This window comes from Aythya fuligula, chromosome 8, assembly GCF_009819795.1.
Source record: "Aythya fuligula isolate bAytFul2 chromosome 8, bAytFul2.pri, whole genome shotgun sequence".
NCBI classification, from domain to species: domain Eukaryota; kingdom Metazoa; phylum Chordata; class Aves; order Anseriformes; family Anatidae; genus Aythya; species Aythya fuligula.
In genome coordinates, this window is record NC_045566.1 from 20214673 (window position 1) to 20230839 (window position 16167).

Sequence of the window (16167 nt, forward strand, 5' to 3'; positions counted from 1 at the left end):
GATGAAATGCTGACTGGCCTCAAGAGCAGGCGTCAGAATGGGAAAATCCACCCTGGCCTCTTGTCTCCCAGTGCCTCAGTTTCCCCAGCCCTTGCAGCAGGTCCCCACGAGAGGGAGCCTCCTTCTTGCAGCTGGAGGCTCAGGAGGAACAACCTGGCTGCCTCCCCCAGCAATCAGCCCGACCGCCGATTTCTCCTCTCTACTCCTTTGATTCTCACAAGCCCCCACCAAGACCAGCAGCCCGCAGGCATTGAGGCACCAAAGCACACTGCACACCCACAGGGACAGGTGCACAGCAGCGATGTGGACTCCCACCTCCAAAAGGCCTGCACGTGGCAGCACCCTCACGAATGCAGGCTGCAAATTGCCCCGAGCTGCCCTCAATCATCCCCACGGCTCCAAAAGCTGCAGCCACTGCTGGCACAGCGGGCCCCAGATTGCCTTCCTACCCTGTGCTGAGGCATCTGTGCCTCACACTGCTGTGTGTGCCTGCACATGGGCATTTTGTATTGTTTTTTTTCCCCTCCTTTTTAATTTTATTTTGTATCTTAGCGTTGCTCTCTGCAGAGGCAAACAGCTCAGCCTGCCAATCCCTCCTAGAGGCAGACAAACCAAAAACAAGGGATGCAGATCCAAAGAGCTCAGAATAAGCAGAAAAGATGTGTCAGTGCTTCCAGATGGCCAGGAAGTTCCTGAGATGGCTACAAAGCCACCCACCAAGACTTCCTCTGGTCCATCCATTGCACCTGTGCTCGGTTTCCTCTGTGGGGAAGGGAGATCAGGAGCGATTCCCTTTTGGGATCTGCCTCAGGGCTGGCTCTTTGCATCTGTCCACCTTTCCCCCCAAGAAATGTAGGGGGAGGGCTGGAGGGGGCACGTGTCCTGCACTGGAAAAGGGCTTTCAGACAGGACAGGTGGCCAGAGGGCTTGGGAAAGCCTCTCCCTCTAGCACCACCAGCCCCAAATATCCCCCGCTGAGTGTGCCAGAAGCGCATACCATCACCCCCACAGTCACCAAAGACCACGACGGGTGTGATGGAGGTGGGCAAGGTTGCAGCCAGGCTGGGGAATGGGGTCTTTCCTGGGTTTGGCTTTCAAAGCATGGACATGAGGCAGAAGAAAATGGTGAGACGGAGGCAGTCCTACAGGTTCAGCACCACTGCAGCCCCCAGCCGGGCTGCGATGGGGCTTTTCCAAGCTCTTTGCAAAGGTGCCCAGCGCCCCGATGCCACCACATCCCCGTGGTGTCATCGTGAAAAAAGGGCTGGCGTTGACAAGGACAAGGCAGGCTGGTGGGGTGGGAAGAAGCTACGGAGGCTGAGGCCACTGCGGGATGCTGTGCAGAGATCTTCCTATTGCAAGGGTCGGCCAAGCCAATCTCTGAGACCCCTGCGAGGAAAACAGGGCTGTTAGACAAAAACCCGGGTATGAGAGCATTGCTCGGCTACCCCATCGAGCTGGAAATGGATCACTTTGGGCTAGCTGTGAATTGCAGCTTCACAGGCACCAGGGGAAAGCAGAGGAGCCAGAGAATGAGTTGTCTCTTGCAATTTCTCAGTCGATATCCAGCTCCTGACGTTTGCAAACAAAAAGGAAAGGAGGGAAAGTGGCAGGTGCCAGAGCGAAACCGAAATGTGATACTGTGGGTGGAAAGAGACTGCCAGACCTGAAAAGCCTCCAAGCAGGAAAATCAAAGAGGAGGAAATTGCAGGAGGGGAAAAAAAAAAAAAAAAAAAAAAAAAGTACTCGCAATCAAAAGATGCTACATCTGGAAACAGCCCTCAGCAAAACAGCAGCAGGTCTGGACTCTTGCAGGTGGGCTCAGGAAGGCATCCAGGCTCCAGGAGGCCTCAGCCCGCAGCATCCAGGCTCAGAAATGAACGTTTTCCACCCGAGGGGTCACCCACACCCAGGATTTTGAGCTTTCCTGCTGCTTCTAATGCAGTGTGCAGATGCTTCCTTCTCTGTACTGAAGGCAGAGCCAGGACTGGGCTCCCGCAGGCTCCCCCCTTTTCCCAGAGCCCGGTGACCAGTTCGTCACTGGTGTGCAGACAGTAAAACACAGCGCTGGCACCCGGGGAGAAGAGAAAACATTAGCAGAAGGAAAGTCTGGCCCCGGGATGTGAGTGGAAGAGAGCAGATAGGGAGGAGACAAAGGGAGCGAAGGGACGGGATTAAAGACAAATAGCAGCTAAGTCCAGAATCAGACAGGACGGCTTGGTGGGATTAGCGCATTCATCTTTCATCTCCCTGGGGGTTTGGGTATTTATACGCCTTGCTGGCCCGGGCTGACGCTGGCTGCAGTCCACGGGGGTCCTTTGACCACAACAGCAGGGTGGAAATAAGAAAATGAGGTTGGATGCAGCCTCTGCAAGGGCTGGGCGCTCTCCCTGTTGTGCAGAGGGCAAACCCAGCTTCTGCTCAGCAGGCAGCGGGGTGGCTTTGGGGACCTGTCCCAGGGCTCCTACCTTTGCTGATGTCCTCGTACTCCAGCCAGAGCTGCCGCTGGACCTGCCTGTTGGGGTACCAGATGGAGCAGGACTCCTCGAAGCCGTACACGGCCTCCTGGATGTAGTGGTTGCCAAACTGGTCCAGCAGCGCCACGAAATCCCCACGGGAGGTGGCCCCATCCAGAGAGTGGAGCGCGTTGCTGAAGGCTGGGGGGGAAAAGGGGGGAGATGCCCAAACCCCTGCAGACACCGAGCCCCTTGGGCCCTCCGGACCAGCCAACCCTAAGCCCACCACTCAGCAGAAGGTGCCGTGTCCTCTCGCCACCCCTTTTGGCCCCACTTACACTGGGAGATGGTGAGCTGGTTGAGCCGGACATGGTACATGACGGACTGCACCTTCCAGTGCTGCAGGAGCGGGTACCCAGACACCTCGCTGAAGTTCACCATCCCTGCCAGAGAGAGGACACGGCGCTCAGCACCGCTCAGCACCACTGCCAGGCGTGGGGACACCGTGGAGGGCGCAGTGCCTTGTGCCATGCCCGGCGCTGTGCACCCTACGGGGTGGGAAGGAGGCATGGAAAGGACCAGCACTCATCATGTCCCCGCCGTCAGCTGCTCCGCGGCAATTAAAATCATGGCTTTGAAGGAAAAATGATGGCTTCGTTTCATCCTGCCGTCCGGGGCTCCGCGGCGGAAGATAACGAGCCTCCTCCTGCCTCCCTCCCGGTGGCCGCTCCCCAGACATGCCCAGGTGTGCTAATTACTTCGCTAATGAGAGTTGCGCTTTTTAATGAGCTGTTGGCAGGCCTGGGAACGGTCACCGTCACGCCACAGCTGCGGCCAACACGGAGGCCCAGGGGACAGAGCAGGACACGTGTGCATGGGGAAATCGCCCTCCTGTGCTCACAGTCCCTTGGGCACTGTGGCAATGCTGGGGCTGAGCAAGACCAGAAACCCTCCCAAGATGGCCTGGATGAGGATGAGGGTGGTCAACCCAGGGACAGACCCAGCTCCTGAGAGCCAAATCCTGGGACAAAGCCCGAGAAAGGGAACTGAGGCTGCTCACAGCTCTGATGTTGGTGGCCAGAGCATCCCACAGCTGGCTGTACACCTCCAGTGCAGCACACCACTGCTTGGCAGCCGAGCAGCCACGCAGCAGGGCTCAGGCAGGACAACAACGTGCCCCCCCCCTCCGCAGAGAGGAGGAGAGGCAGAGGATAAGGAGGATGCGGTACTCTGCCTCCCAGTGCCGCTTCCTTCAGCGCCGGCTGCTGCCAACAGCTTCAAAGCCTCGCTCGTCCCCGCAAAGTGTTTATGCAAAAACAGCCCTTCCTTACTCAGCAGCTCTGCCTCTCGTGTATTCACAGCAATGCCCAGATCTGCCTACTGACAAGCACAGAAGATTTCACTCCTTTTCCTTTTTTTTTTTCTTCTCTCTCTTTTTTTCCCCTCCTAATCAGCCACAAAGAGCCAGCAGAGCAGTGGGAAATGAATACAGCAATTTGCTGGCTTCTGTCTCCCTGGCGTCATTGCCAGCAAAGTCCCTGGCCCCCATCCCCTCTGTGATGCCGTGGCCGTGGTGGCACTGCCTTTGTCACCCCTGCGGCACCCTCCAGGCTAGGAACCCACCGTGACCTTGGTGCTCATGGTCAATGGTCTGTGAGGACAAACCAAAATATTGTGGTTTTGAATGCTTCTTTACAACAATTTCTGGCTTGGAAATCAAATTAAAGGCATTTGGAAAACATTTTTTGCCTGGAAGAAGAAAAATCTTTTTGAAAACCCCCCAGCTCTCCGGTGGGCACCTGAGCTGTTAGCCACACAATTAATTCACAGCCTGTGCCCCGCAAACGGGCAGCCTGGCAGCAGGCAGCCTGCAACAGCAATGCTACTGACTGCCCCCGTTTGCAGGTGGCTGAAATAAAATCGGGAAACGTGCCGCCTTCCCCTTGCAGGGCTGGGCACGGGGTGCTGCAGCCAGGCAGGATATTTCACACAGCATCCCCAGGAGGGTGTAGGTCTGGCCGGGCTCACTCACCGGTGAGGAACTCGGGGTCAGGTGTGGGGTCTGAGAGCTCCTCTTGGCACTGGTTCTCCAGGGGCACCGTGGCCACCACCAGCCCATCTGGCAGCTGCTGCTCCAGGCCCCGGGCAAAGTTGTTCTGCCTGGAAATTAATTGGGGAGAGAGGAGGATTGGGTGAGGGGACAAGGGATGGCAACACCTGGCTGGCAACCCACTCCAAAAACCCAGCACCAAGCCTCTGGGCATGGGTTATGAAGACAGATGTGGTTTCAGATGTGCCTGCCCTGCCAGCCCCTCGGTCTTCTGCAAAACTTGGCCAGAGATGGCTGAACCACACACTGTGCTCTTGGAAACCCTGCCAGCGGCCACCTCCCCACGTCCCCCCTTACCTAAAGGTCCCTTTGAGCACCTGCCCTGGGGCCACCTCCTTGGAGTGGTTGTTGTAGCCATAGAAGATCTCCCCAAAGAGCGTCTGGTTCATGGGCAGCTCGCGGGGCTCGCCGCAGTCCCCCGCCTCAGGGCACGACTCGGAGATGAGCTGGCAGGACCGCCCGTCCACACCCAGCTTGTAGTCCTCGATGCACCTGGCAAGCCAGCATCGGGGCCCCATCACCTGCAGCCCCACCAGCGAGGCCCAAGCCACTCCAGGTGGGACACCCAGAAATGAGGACACCCTCAAAGCCACCCAGCCCCTGGGGCCACTTTGCATTTTGCGTTTTGCTTGGGAAGAGGTTATGGTGCAGAAACCCCCACGTGCTCTCAGTTCACTTGGCCAAGGCCACCTGTGTGCCCTCACGGAGCGAGGAGGGGTCTCCTGCTCCCGGGGACACGGAGGTCCCCATGCTGGGGACGGTGCTGGGGGGCTCACCCACAGAACATGAGGATGTTGTAGAGCAGGGGGTCGTCGGGCAGGGGCACCATCTGCTGCAGGCACAGCTGCTCGCAGCCCCCGTTGAAGCCGTCAGAGCAGTCGACGCCGACGTGGCGGTCGTAGCAGCCCGTGCCGTCCTTCATGGGGCTCAGTCCCGCTGGGCACTGGTGGAGGGGAAAGCGAGAGAGATGAGGGGAGCCCAGCCAGCCAAAAGTGGCTCCTGGGATGAAATCCCAGCTGGGTTGGGCAGAGAGGAGGCTGTGGAGGTGGTGGGTGCTAAAATGCTGCTCCCTGAGGCCCCTCCACCAGCACAGAACACGCTACAGGTCATAGGGACACCTGAAAGAGCCACCAGGTGCCCCCAAAACACAAAAAATATTCACTCTGGGGTAATGAGGAGAGCAGGAGGCATCTCTTCCTCCTCCGCCCTGTCCCCCCACCACGCACCACGCAGCCCGTTGAGTCCAGCTTGCGGTCGGCGATGCAGCGGAAATTCTTGCTGCAGCCCCCGTTGTCCCTGGTGCAGTCCCGGACGGGGCCAAAGGAGTCGAGGAGAACCTCCAGGCTGTCGAAGGAGGAGGAGGTCATCAGCTCTTCCCTGTGAGGAGGGGGAGAAGGTGTTTCACTGCTCTGGTTGGCACTGCTCTGGTTGGCAGCAGACGTACCAACCCCCAAGCTCTCACCACCCCCACGTCCTTTGGGTTGTCCCCCTGGCTGCAGAGCCACACCAGGCTGTTACAGACCCTCGTCCCCGCTCTGCAGTCACACCCACCTGACCTCCACTGCGTCCTCCATCACCGTCATGTCGGTCTTGCACTTGGCCGAGGGGTTGATGGCCAGCTCAGCCGGAGGGATGACGAAGCTCTTGCTCAGTGGCAGCCACATGCCCTCCCCCAGGGTGTAGGTGAACCTGGCAGGGGAGCAGGCACACAGGGGGGCACCGCACCCAGAGGGCCACCCTTGTGTCACATCAATGCGGCGACATCATGCAGATGTCCACCTCCACCAAAACCCAGCCCTTGAACCCATCCCTCTCCCTGGGGTGGTCCCAAACCCATCCCCAGCTGGATGCAGGTATCTCCAGCACCCATCCGCCAGGAGCATGCTGCTGGGGAGCAGGAGGAGAGGTGACGAGGGATTATTCATGTATTTATTCCTCCTCTCTGAGGTGTCCAGGGAAAAGGAAAGCACTTCTCCTTTTGGTAGAAATCCTCCTTCAGAACCTACATCTTGCTCTCCTTGTGGATGGGGAGGAGGAACTGGCTGCTGGGCATCCAGCATCCCATGAAACCCACGTGGCCGCTGTAGTAGGACCACGCCAGCCATGCTCACAAGTCCCCAGGAGGTGGCACAGGACACCATGCTTGGCCATGCCATCACCAGCCTGCTGCACCCTCCCCAGGACCAGCACCAGGCAGCGGCCAAACCAGCAGGGAGGTCCAAGGGGTGGGGATAAGGTTGAAGCAGGGCTTACCGAAAAATCTTGTCGGATGGCTGCTCGCCCAGCACCAGGTCGAAGCCACGCTGGAATATGGTGTATGGCCAAGGTCTGGAGGAGAAGCACAAGGACATCACGCTGGCATCCCCAAATATCTCCCTGGCTGCGTGCTATGTGCTGCAGCAAGAGCCACTGCACCTGTGGCACACACACATGGGTGCAAGCACAGAATAGGTCCTGGGATCACATAGCACAAACCAAGCCAGGACAAGGCAGGAAAATAGCCCCACACCCAAGATGTTTGGCCTTTTTTTTTTTTTTTTCTCCCAATTTTTAGGAGTTAGGATCCTATATGGCTGGTGCCCCCATTCAGTGGCATACCTCGCCGTTTATTTCGGGGTACAAGCTTGGCTCCAGCCCCCCCTTCCCATCACTGCAGAGCATCTGTGAGCCTCACACCCCTGCACACTCGGGTACCACCCACCTGCTCCCACAGTGGAGATTTTTATCACATCCATCAAACTGCAAAAAGCAACCCAAAACACATCTGAAACTTTCCTCTGCGAGCCTTCTGGAAGGAAGCATCTCAGGCCCAGGGACAGTTTCAACCCCTTGCCTTATTCCCCTTCAGTTTCATAGTTTCAGGTGGCGTGGGTGCTAACCCAAACCCAGACAAAGCTTTTATTTCCTTTATCCTGAAAAATTTACAGCTTTTAGCATCATTTACACAGCATCTTTTGTGGAGCATTCTCTGCATTTTTTACACAGCATCCATTGCAGAGAGACTGGCAAGTCAGAGACCAGAAAAAAATAAATAAAGAAAAAAAAATGCAGGATACCAGACAAGGGGAATCGCAACCAGACCCAACCAAATCCCATTTGCAAGGCAAGCTCAGAGCTGGGAAGAGAAAGAGATTTTTCCACCCTGCCACCTTTAAGAGACCCGGTGAGAGCTCGCCTCCCCGCAAGGGGCACCACAAGCACCTTGCTCCAGCAAGCCTGGGGATTTTCTCTCCAGGCAATTACAGCTCTCCTGCATAAGCACTTCAATTTCTAATCTGAAGTTATTTCAGCAAGGACAAAAAAAAATAAAAATCCTGATTGCAGGATTAGAGCACGCTGCTCATTTCCTGGCCGGGACACAATGGCACTGCTGTGGCCGGCTGGGCGCAGGGGATTACATCCAGCGCCTCGCCCCGGATAAGGCCCTCTTGCTCCTTGTGCCTCGCCAGCGCCTTGAATGCTGCACATCCCCGCCTCCCTGCAGATAGATGGGCTTTATTCTTGCTTCTCCGGAGTGTGCCAGGCTGGGAACAAAAGCAGAGCATGGTATTGTTCCTTGGCGGGTCGGGTGGGAAAATGGTGGTGGAGAGCCACGCTCTGCATGCCCCGGTGCTCAGCCCAAAAGTGGCAGTGCCATGGGAGCCCAGGAGACAGCACCGCCGTGCCACTCAGCCTCCAGTCTGCCTGCGAGGTGCAAATCAGCTCCCAGGACACGTTATGCCCCCCAGTGTCCGACTTCCAACTGTGCCTAAAATTTTGTGCTCTGAGCCTGGCTCTCCAGGAGCTCCACACTGACTGTTCCTCCCAGGCAGACAAAAGTCCCCTCCTCTCCTACTTGTGCCTCCTGCTGCAGAGGGTGGGGGGAGAAGTTCTCCCCCACTCACATCTCACCCCCTCCATCACTGGCGTGTCCCCCCCGTGGCTCTGGTGCTGTTTCATCCCCTCTTTCTTCCCCTGTGCCCATGCAGCTGCCTGTCTCCCCACCTCCTGTGCTCCGCAGGCGCCTCGCTGCTCTGCTTTCCTTGCTCTTGGCAGGTATTTTGGCTGCGTGGCCTTCCAAGCTCACAAAGGGTACAGAGACAGATCAGAAGCAGCTCTGCATCTGATCAGATTGGATTAAATGGGCCAGAAATGACAGCCCTTGGCTCCCTGCAAGCCTTGGCATCTGAAACAACAAAACGGGGGGTCCACGGGGCAGCCGACAGCCAGAAAGCTCACCAAGCACCGTGAGCGAGTGCCTACAGCCAAAGCTCTGCCAATGCATCCCCGGGACGGTCTTCAGGCCTCTTGTTTTTTCCAGCTGGACTCACACCCTGCTCCAGACCCAGGCTCAAGGGGAAGCTCCCGATGTGCCAGACAAGCCCTCGGGACCTGGTGCTGTTGGCATTTCTCTGATTTACCTCCCCTGCACCCCAGAGCTGTACCTGCCTTGCAGCCCCACGGGGACAAGGTCAGACCGACCTCCAGCCTTGGGAGCCACCCTTGTTATCTATGGGGCTTTTTTGCCTCTGTTGGATAAGGAACTAAAGCCTGGGCCCATGGGACATGGCAGCGATGAGCTAACCTGGGGCTGCTGGAAGGGAGCTGGCAGGGAGAGCCGAAGGTGCTGAGAAGTTGCTACACATGAGCACGGCTGCAGTGCCACCAGAGAATTAGGTGGTTGGTGGTTATGGTCTTAAAACAGGTCTGGGCCACGGCCCCTTGATGCTTTTTGGGGTTTCCACCTAGTGCCAGCCCCACTGAGGCTCTGCCTGGCCAGGGTCTCGCCAGGCTCCGGCTGCTGTTCCCCTGCCCACCTCCCCGCCCGCTGCCCTCCCTTCCAAGCGGCTCTTTATTAAAAATGCTAATGCTGGCACTTTCTCCTGGGCTGCCCGTAAATCTGCGAGGAGAATGGGGCGGGGAGGAGGAGGCGGAGGGGTGGTTTGGTGAAAGGATCTGAAAGAAAGACGAGCTTTTTATCTGGCCGTCCTTCCAGCTCGCAAAGCCGCGGCGCACAGCGGGGGATAGAAAGAGGCAGAGGAGAAAGAAAAAAAAAAAAAAGATAGGCAGAAAAAGGAGTGTAAAAATAAAAAGGGAGAGAAAGAAAAGAGCTTAAGCAGGGAAAGTGCTGTCCTTGTCACTTTTCCATGTCCCTGGCTGCTCTGTGGGGTTGGAGGGGATGGGACACGGGTGGGTACACAGCACAGAGGGGGGCACGGGGACAGCTCCACACAGAAGGGGCACCGTGCAGAGGGAGTGAGCAGGGCAGGGATAAAGGGGTGCCCTGCCCTGCTGGGGTGGTCCAATTTGGCTGTGGGATTTTGCTGTCCCCCCAAAAGGGGGAAGCATTTGGGGCTGGGGACCCCCAGCAAATCCACGCTCTGCAAGGAGATGCTCCCAGTGCAAACCAGTGGTGAGCACAAGGATCCCACTGCTGACTTTAGGGGGAACTTCCCTGGGAAGAGCCAGGGCAGGAGATGACCACAGCAGGAGACAGCCACATTGACCAAATCACCTTAAACTGGCCCCAAACCTCCCCTTGCAGTGGTGAAGAACGAAAATAGAGGAAAATGCACATTGAGGCCCTTAAATGCCAAGGGTGTTAGACCTCACTGGGGGTGTCTCCCAGGTAAGGAGACACCCGGTGAGGGGACAGCCATCAGCCATCGCGTTGCAGGTGCAAGGGGTCAAGAAATTAGGGAGGTGGGCAGGCTACCCGGGTGCACAGCTCACCGATGTGACTTCCAGGACAGTCCTAGCATGGTGCCACCCTGGGAATCCGGTTGGATCAGCCAGGTTGGCCAGATTGCTGGAAAGCTACCTGAGAAATGTTGGAGAAGAAGCCGCGGGGCAGCTAATTAAAAATGCATATCAAAGTCGGGAGGCAGGCGGCTAACAAACAGGCAACGCACAGCAGATTTGTTTAAAACAGCTGAAGAGCAGCACACAAAAGCAGACGATCAAAATATATCTGCTGCACATGATCAAAAAGTTCTCGTTTTTGAAAAACTGGTGCTGATTTAGGGACCGGATGCGTTCAGTAAAGGATGCATGGTGATGGCACGGCTCTCGGTGTGGTACCCAAAATACACGCAGCACACAAAGCCACTGCAAATAAAGTTCAAAGATGAGCTCGCCTTCACGAGCAAAATTAGATGCTGCTGAGTGCACAGACACTGACTCAAATGATAATCACTGTAAATAAAAACAAACCAATCGGAAACGCATCCAGAGCCTCGCAGTGCGCTTTCAGATAAAAGCGCCGCTCTGTCAGCGCTGAGAGACTGTGCCCAAGCATCCCAGCAGTGCTCCGCAGCACGACCGAGGGGCTGGCAAAAGCAAAGCCCCCTCCGGTCCTGCTTTTGTGCCCTGCCCCCCAAAAAAACACCATAAATCCCGGCTTAAGGTTGCAAGTTCCGCAGGGAGTTGAGCAAACTGGAGGAGCTGCGACAAGAGAGCCCCAACCCATCAGAGCACCCACGGACCCAGGGAAAGGCCGGGGGGCTTGTGGTGGTCCCATCCTGGCCAGTCACAAACGCTGCTGCAGGACGGAAGGCAGAGCACAAACACAGCAAAATCCTATAATGCCAAAACCGCACATGGGAAAAAACAAGTTCCCTGGTCCTATTTATCCCGGGGACGATGCCAAAGACCCCTTTGAATTACGTCGAGCAAACAACTCCTTATTAAAGGGCAGGAGCGGATTTGTCCTTCCTGCCCTTGGCTTCCCTCCCGCCTGCTGCCATCTGTATTTTTTCCTAATAACCAGCCTTTTCTCCCCTCTCCCTTTAGATGGAGCAGCTAGGTCAGCGAGGAGCTAGCTGAGGTGCTCAGCTGCAGTCCCACACCCCAGAAGCACAGCAGCAGGAAGCCAGCACTCACGGATGCGTGTTGGAGCACAAAGTCATTCTCCCCCTTGCTCTGTGCATGCTGGCTGTGGGCTCCTCCAGCCCAACAGGAGACACTCAGCGTGTCCTCAGCAATGGGGGAAAGGGGAAGACCCCATCCCTATGCCCCCATCCATTAAGAGGGGATGGGGGAGCCATGGAGAGCTGGGGACATCCCTGACGGTCGCTTGTCCCCCTTGTTTTTTTTTGCTGTGTCTGAGCTTTCTGCATGCTACCAAAACATCAGGAAATTTTGCTCTTGTTCTTCTGGGGGTATGATGATGTCAGGCAAACATCTCCTGGTGCTGGCTGCCAAAGCAGAGCCCCCAGAAGGAGAAGAGGAACAGCCCGATGCTCTGTGGGGGCTGTTCACTCTGAAACCTAATAACGGCAACATCTATGCCAGCGCTCCTCAGCTCTGACGACTTCAAACAACAAAAATCCTCACCTCCTGAGGAGCCCCTGCAGAGCTCACAGCTCACGGTTCACCAAGGTGCTTTTAACTCTTTCACCAAAGAGGATTTCCCACAGCCCTGCCACACCGTGCTGCCGCCCGAGCCTGGGCACAGCACTGGGAGCACACTCACCCCTGGTTGGTGCCCCACTCATTCCGGATGCAGAGGTGCTTATGGACGGGGTCCTTCATGTAGCCCTCGTAGCAGAGACACTCACCTACGGGGAGAGGGGGGACATCAGGGACAGAGGGCCCCGCAGGACCCCCACTGCCCCCGGCTTACCGGTCTCGGGGTCGCACTGGTGCTCGCAGGGGTCGAGGAGGCGGCGGGCGCAGAGGTCCAGGGCCCAGGGCCCGCTGGAGTTTTGCTGGGAGAAGAGGACGACCTGCGCCGGGTTCAGCCAGTCGCTGGCGTCCAGCTGGCTGCCCTCCAGCAAGATAAACCGGCTCCCTGCCGCCCGGGGGGCAATCAGCGGCTCAACTCTCAGCTCTCCATCCCCTGACAGTGCCCTCCAGCCCGTGACAATGCCATCCGTCCGATGACAGTGTCCCCTGTCCCGTGACAGCCTCTTCCATCCCATGACGGTCCCCTCCATCCCGTGACGGTCCCCCCCACCCCACATCCATCTCTTGCATCCCTCACCCATCCCCTCCATCCTGCAGCAGCCACCTCCGCATTGAGTGCATCCCCACCATCCCACCCCCATCCCCTCTGCCCCACGCTGCTGTCCTCCACCCCAAACCCATCCCCTCCATCCTGCACCCACCTCACACCCACCCCCTCCATCGTTCCCCCTTCCCCTCTGTTACAGCTCCCAGTGCACGGCTGAGGGAGCTCGGGGGGAGCCACGGGGCACTCACCATCGGCGATGAGGTGCTCGGGGACGTGGAGGGTGATCTTGACAACGAGGGGGCAGCTCATGTGTGAGGAGCACACCAGGCTGATCACGCAGCTCGTCACGCTGATGAGGGTCAGCGTGGTCTTGTTCACGGGGCTGCGGGGGGACCCCACTGCAAGGCACAAAAACTCTCTCAGACCCAAGACCCAGCCACCCGGGAGAGTGCTCAGAGGGGTCCTGGGCTCTGCATCCCCATCCTTGCCCCCCACACCGTGGGGCAAGCCCACAGGGAAAGCCTGATGAGCAGGCAGAGCTGGGGGACATCGGGGTTCAGAGACCCGCTCACTGCCTGCCTGCACCCACCTCGGCTGCGCCTCCGGCTCCGCGAGGGGTCTGTGTAAAAGGTCAGCTGGGGATCGGTGTCCGCCTCCGTCCCCGAGTCCCCCTCGGGGTTAAGAAACGCCGAGCCGGCTGTGGGGGACACCAAGTGTCGTCACGGCGGGGTGACTGCATGCACACCTCATCCTCCATCACCCTCTGCTGCTGTGGCCTTGGAGGCTGAAGCTGGACGCAGATCTTCTCCCTCCCCACCACAGCCCCCATTGCCTTGCAACTTCTCCCCCCTGCCACAGCTCCCAGCCCCAAATCCCAAACCCCCATTTCCATCCTGCAGCACAGCTCTCGCCCCACCACTCCCGTGGGTCTGGGCAGTTTGGGGAGCTGCCAGGGGCTGGCACGTCCCCGTACACCCCGCACCTCGCGCCTTGTTGTTGATGCGCTTGCGCTGGCTGCTGGAGGTGTGGGAGAGCAGCGTGGCCTGCTGGTGGTTGGCGTCCACGGGGCTGGTGGCGATGATGTTGTCCTTGTACTTGTTCATCAGGGACAGCTTGGCGTTGTCGCTCCCTAGGCGGGAAGAATCGAAGGCAACATCTTTCAGGGACAAAGACCGAAAAAAGAAGAAAAGAAGGGAGGCGAGAAAGAGATTTCCTTCGATGGACCCCCAGCATCCGTGCAAGGTGACTGTGGCTGGTGGACCAGTCTGCCCCGTCCACCAAGCCCATAAAAATACTGAGGTTCAGCATTCCCCCTCCTCCCAGGGCACTTCTGCATATCCAGGTCTGCAAAGAAAATCCCTGGAGAGCTGTGGGAACCACAGCATAGCTGTCCCAAACTGTGCCTTGACTAAGAGGGTTTCACTTGTACGGCTCATTTGGCAATACAGCCAACAAGCAAGTGTGTTACGAGCCTCAAATAATCTCTGTTGGTGATTAGAAGAGCATTAACTCTGAATCATACTGATAGCAAGCCTAATTTTAATATTAAAAACCTCAGCTGGTGCAGACACCAGGAGTTCTGGGATGGAAAAGGGAATTTGGGAAGGTCACCATGGGGGAGCTCGGAGGAAACACCATCTGGGTCCTCAGCCAGGCCACAGGAATCACAGTTTTTCCCCCCCAAAGTTCTACCTTGCCTTGTCCAACTGCGTGCCACTCAATGGGGACCACCCTCAACTAGCAGCCAAAACCCCACTAAGATCCCACATGCGAGGGAGTCCCAGAGAAACGGGCCAAACCCTGGAGGGAAAATGCACACGCGCGAGGAAGATGAGGCAGAAAGGGCCCGGTTTGGCCCCATAGCTTCCCAACCTGGCGTGAGGTCCATGCTGGACTTCTCATTGCACCCCTGCAGCGAGTCCAGGGTGCGGGTGACCTGGCTGGCGAAGTCCTCGCCGCCGTTCATGCACTCGCGCTGGAGGTGGTGCCGCAGGTCGGTGATGTCGTACTCGTAGCCGTCCAGGATGGGGGTCTCGCGGATGCTGAGGGTGCCGCTGGAGTTGTGGCCCTGCACGCGGGCGTTGCGCAGGCTCTCCCGCCCGTGGCCCCCGATCAGCACCGAGGGGATGTAGTGGATCTCGTTGGCCGCCTCGGCGCTGGCGCTCTTCTGGGGCTGCGGCACGCGGCGCCGCTTGCACCACCGCCGGCGGGTGTAGAGGATCATCACCAGGCAGAGGATGGAGAGCAGCAGTGCAATCATCCCTCCCTGCAGGACCAAGGGCGAGCAGGGCTCAGGGGGGGTCCAGCAAACAGCCCCGGGGCGCTGGGAGGGGGGACAGGCTGGGAGAAGCCCGGCCACGCTGATAAGAGCATTCTGGCACCGGGGGGGGTAAAGCCTGCCTCGAGCTGGACCGGCTTTGAAGTCACCACCGAGGCGTGAAAAGGCAACGTTTAAAGTAGAGCGTGTTTTGTTTCGCGCTCCCGCGACAGCTTTGAAAGCAGAGGCCGGGTTTATTGCAGGCAAACACTCCTAGGGGCAACTTTTTCTGACCCATTTCCAGCCGCTTTCAGTGCTGTCGCTCTTAATCTTGGGAGATTTTCCCAGGGCGTCCTGCGGAAATTTCAGCATGCAGGAAGAGACGAAGGCTTGGGGGCACACGGCTGGAGAAGCTCTGGCCCCACAGTGCTGGAGATGGCCAAAAGCACACCCAGCCCTGCCACCCCCCCCTCTGTCCCCAAGACCACCCCCCATGGAGATGGCACTGCTGCAGCATGGACGGAGGCGGTGAGATGAAAGCTCTCGCTGGCCCCCTGTGCCAATAATAATAATAATAACAATAATAATAATAGTGCCAGCTAAGAGCTCCCTGGTCATCTGCAGCTCCAGCCCCCTCCTCTTTTTCAAGCAATAGGTGATCTTGATAAAATAAAACGCAAGTAACAATCTGCTCCATTAGGACAAAACATTAAGGAAATTATTGAATGAGAAGCAGGAGAAGCGGCTGGAAAAGGAGCTGTAACAGCCATTATGGCTTAGCCCTCTTCCATTCCCAGGATAATGGAGCTGCAATATACCCTCCCAGCCCTCCTTACAAAATTTGTTTAAAAGAAAAAAAAAGAAAAAGACAAAGGAGGAGAATCCAGTGATGGAGGACACAGGCAGCCAGGGCCCAGTTCTCTATGGGGTTTAAATCCCTTTGGGTTCCTCTGATTCCCGAATGTGGATCCTATTCCCTGTCCCCACCGGAGATGGCTCCTACGTCACAGCTCCCATCACCCCTGGAAGGGTTCACCCATGGGTGGGGGGTGACACGGGGACTTTGCTGCCTTTCCTCAGCTGCCCTCTGCGTGCGGCTCTCACCCCAAAGAGCAGGCAGCTCTGCCTGCTGCCTGAGCTGGGCGGCTGGTAAACGAGGAGACCAAGCTGGAGCTCGAGCCGAGTGGAAGCCCCTTGGCTGCAGATGTCTATAAAAGCCCCGTTATTTAACTGAAACAGCAGTTTTTCTGCCCTGGTAGTCCGAGAACCCATGAGGAAAAGCAGATGGTGGCCACTTGAGGTTTCAAGATATTTCAAGAGTTTTACTCCAGGAGTAAAAAAAACAGTGGTGGAGCCACCTGCCTTGCTGAAGGGGCCAGGGCACCACCTCAGCCCCCAGCTCCTCCCCACG

General features: G+C 57.5%; 1 protein-coding gene across 4 annotated transcripts in view; it reads right to left on the minus strand.

Annotated features, from left to right (window-relative positions):
• The window catches only part of ASTN1 (astrotactin 1), a 41391-nt gene that overhangs the window by 9080 nt on the left and 16144 nt on the right, over positions 1-16167 (minus strand). For 2 of the 4 annotated variants that reach the window (XM_032191911.1, XM_032191914.1), the window contains 14 exons: positions 14372-14765; positions 13482-13655; positions 13089-13196; positions 12748-12897; positions 12170-12337; positions 12020-12104; positions 6820-6894; positions 6118-6255; positions 5793-5943; positions 5343-5509; positions 4864-5058; positions 4489-4616; positions 2795-2899; positions 2469-2657 (listed from right to left, as the gene is read on the minus strand). In XM_032191911.1, the coding sequence (XP_032047802.1) occupies positions 2469-2657; positions 2795-2899; positions 4489-4616; positions 4864-5058; positions 5343-5509; positions 5793-5943; positions 6118-6255; positions 6820-6894; positions 12020-12104; positions 12170-12337; positions 12748-12897; positions 13089-13196; positions 13482-13655; positions 14372-14765 (2227 nt within the window). The remainder of the gene's footprint in view (positions 1-2468; positions 2658-2794; positions 2900-4488; positions 4617-4863; positions 5059-5342; positions 5510-5792; positions 5944-6117; positions 6256-6819; positions 6895-12019; positions 12105-12169; positions 12338-12747; positions 12898-13088; positions 13197-13481; positions 13656-14371; positions 14766-16167) is intronic. The other 2 variants (XM_032191912.1, XM_032191913.1) reach the window with 2 other exon arrangements.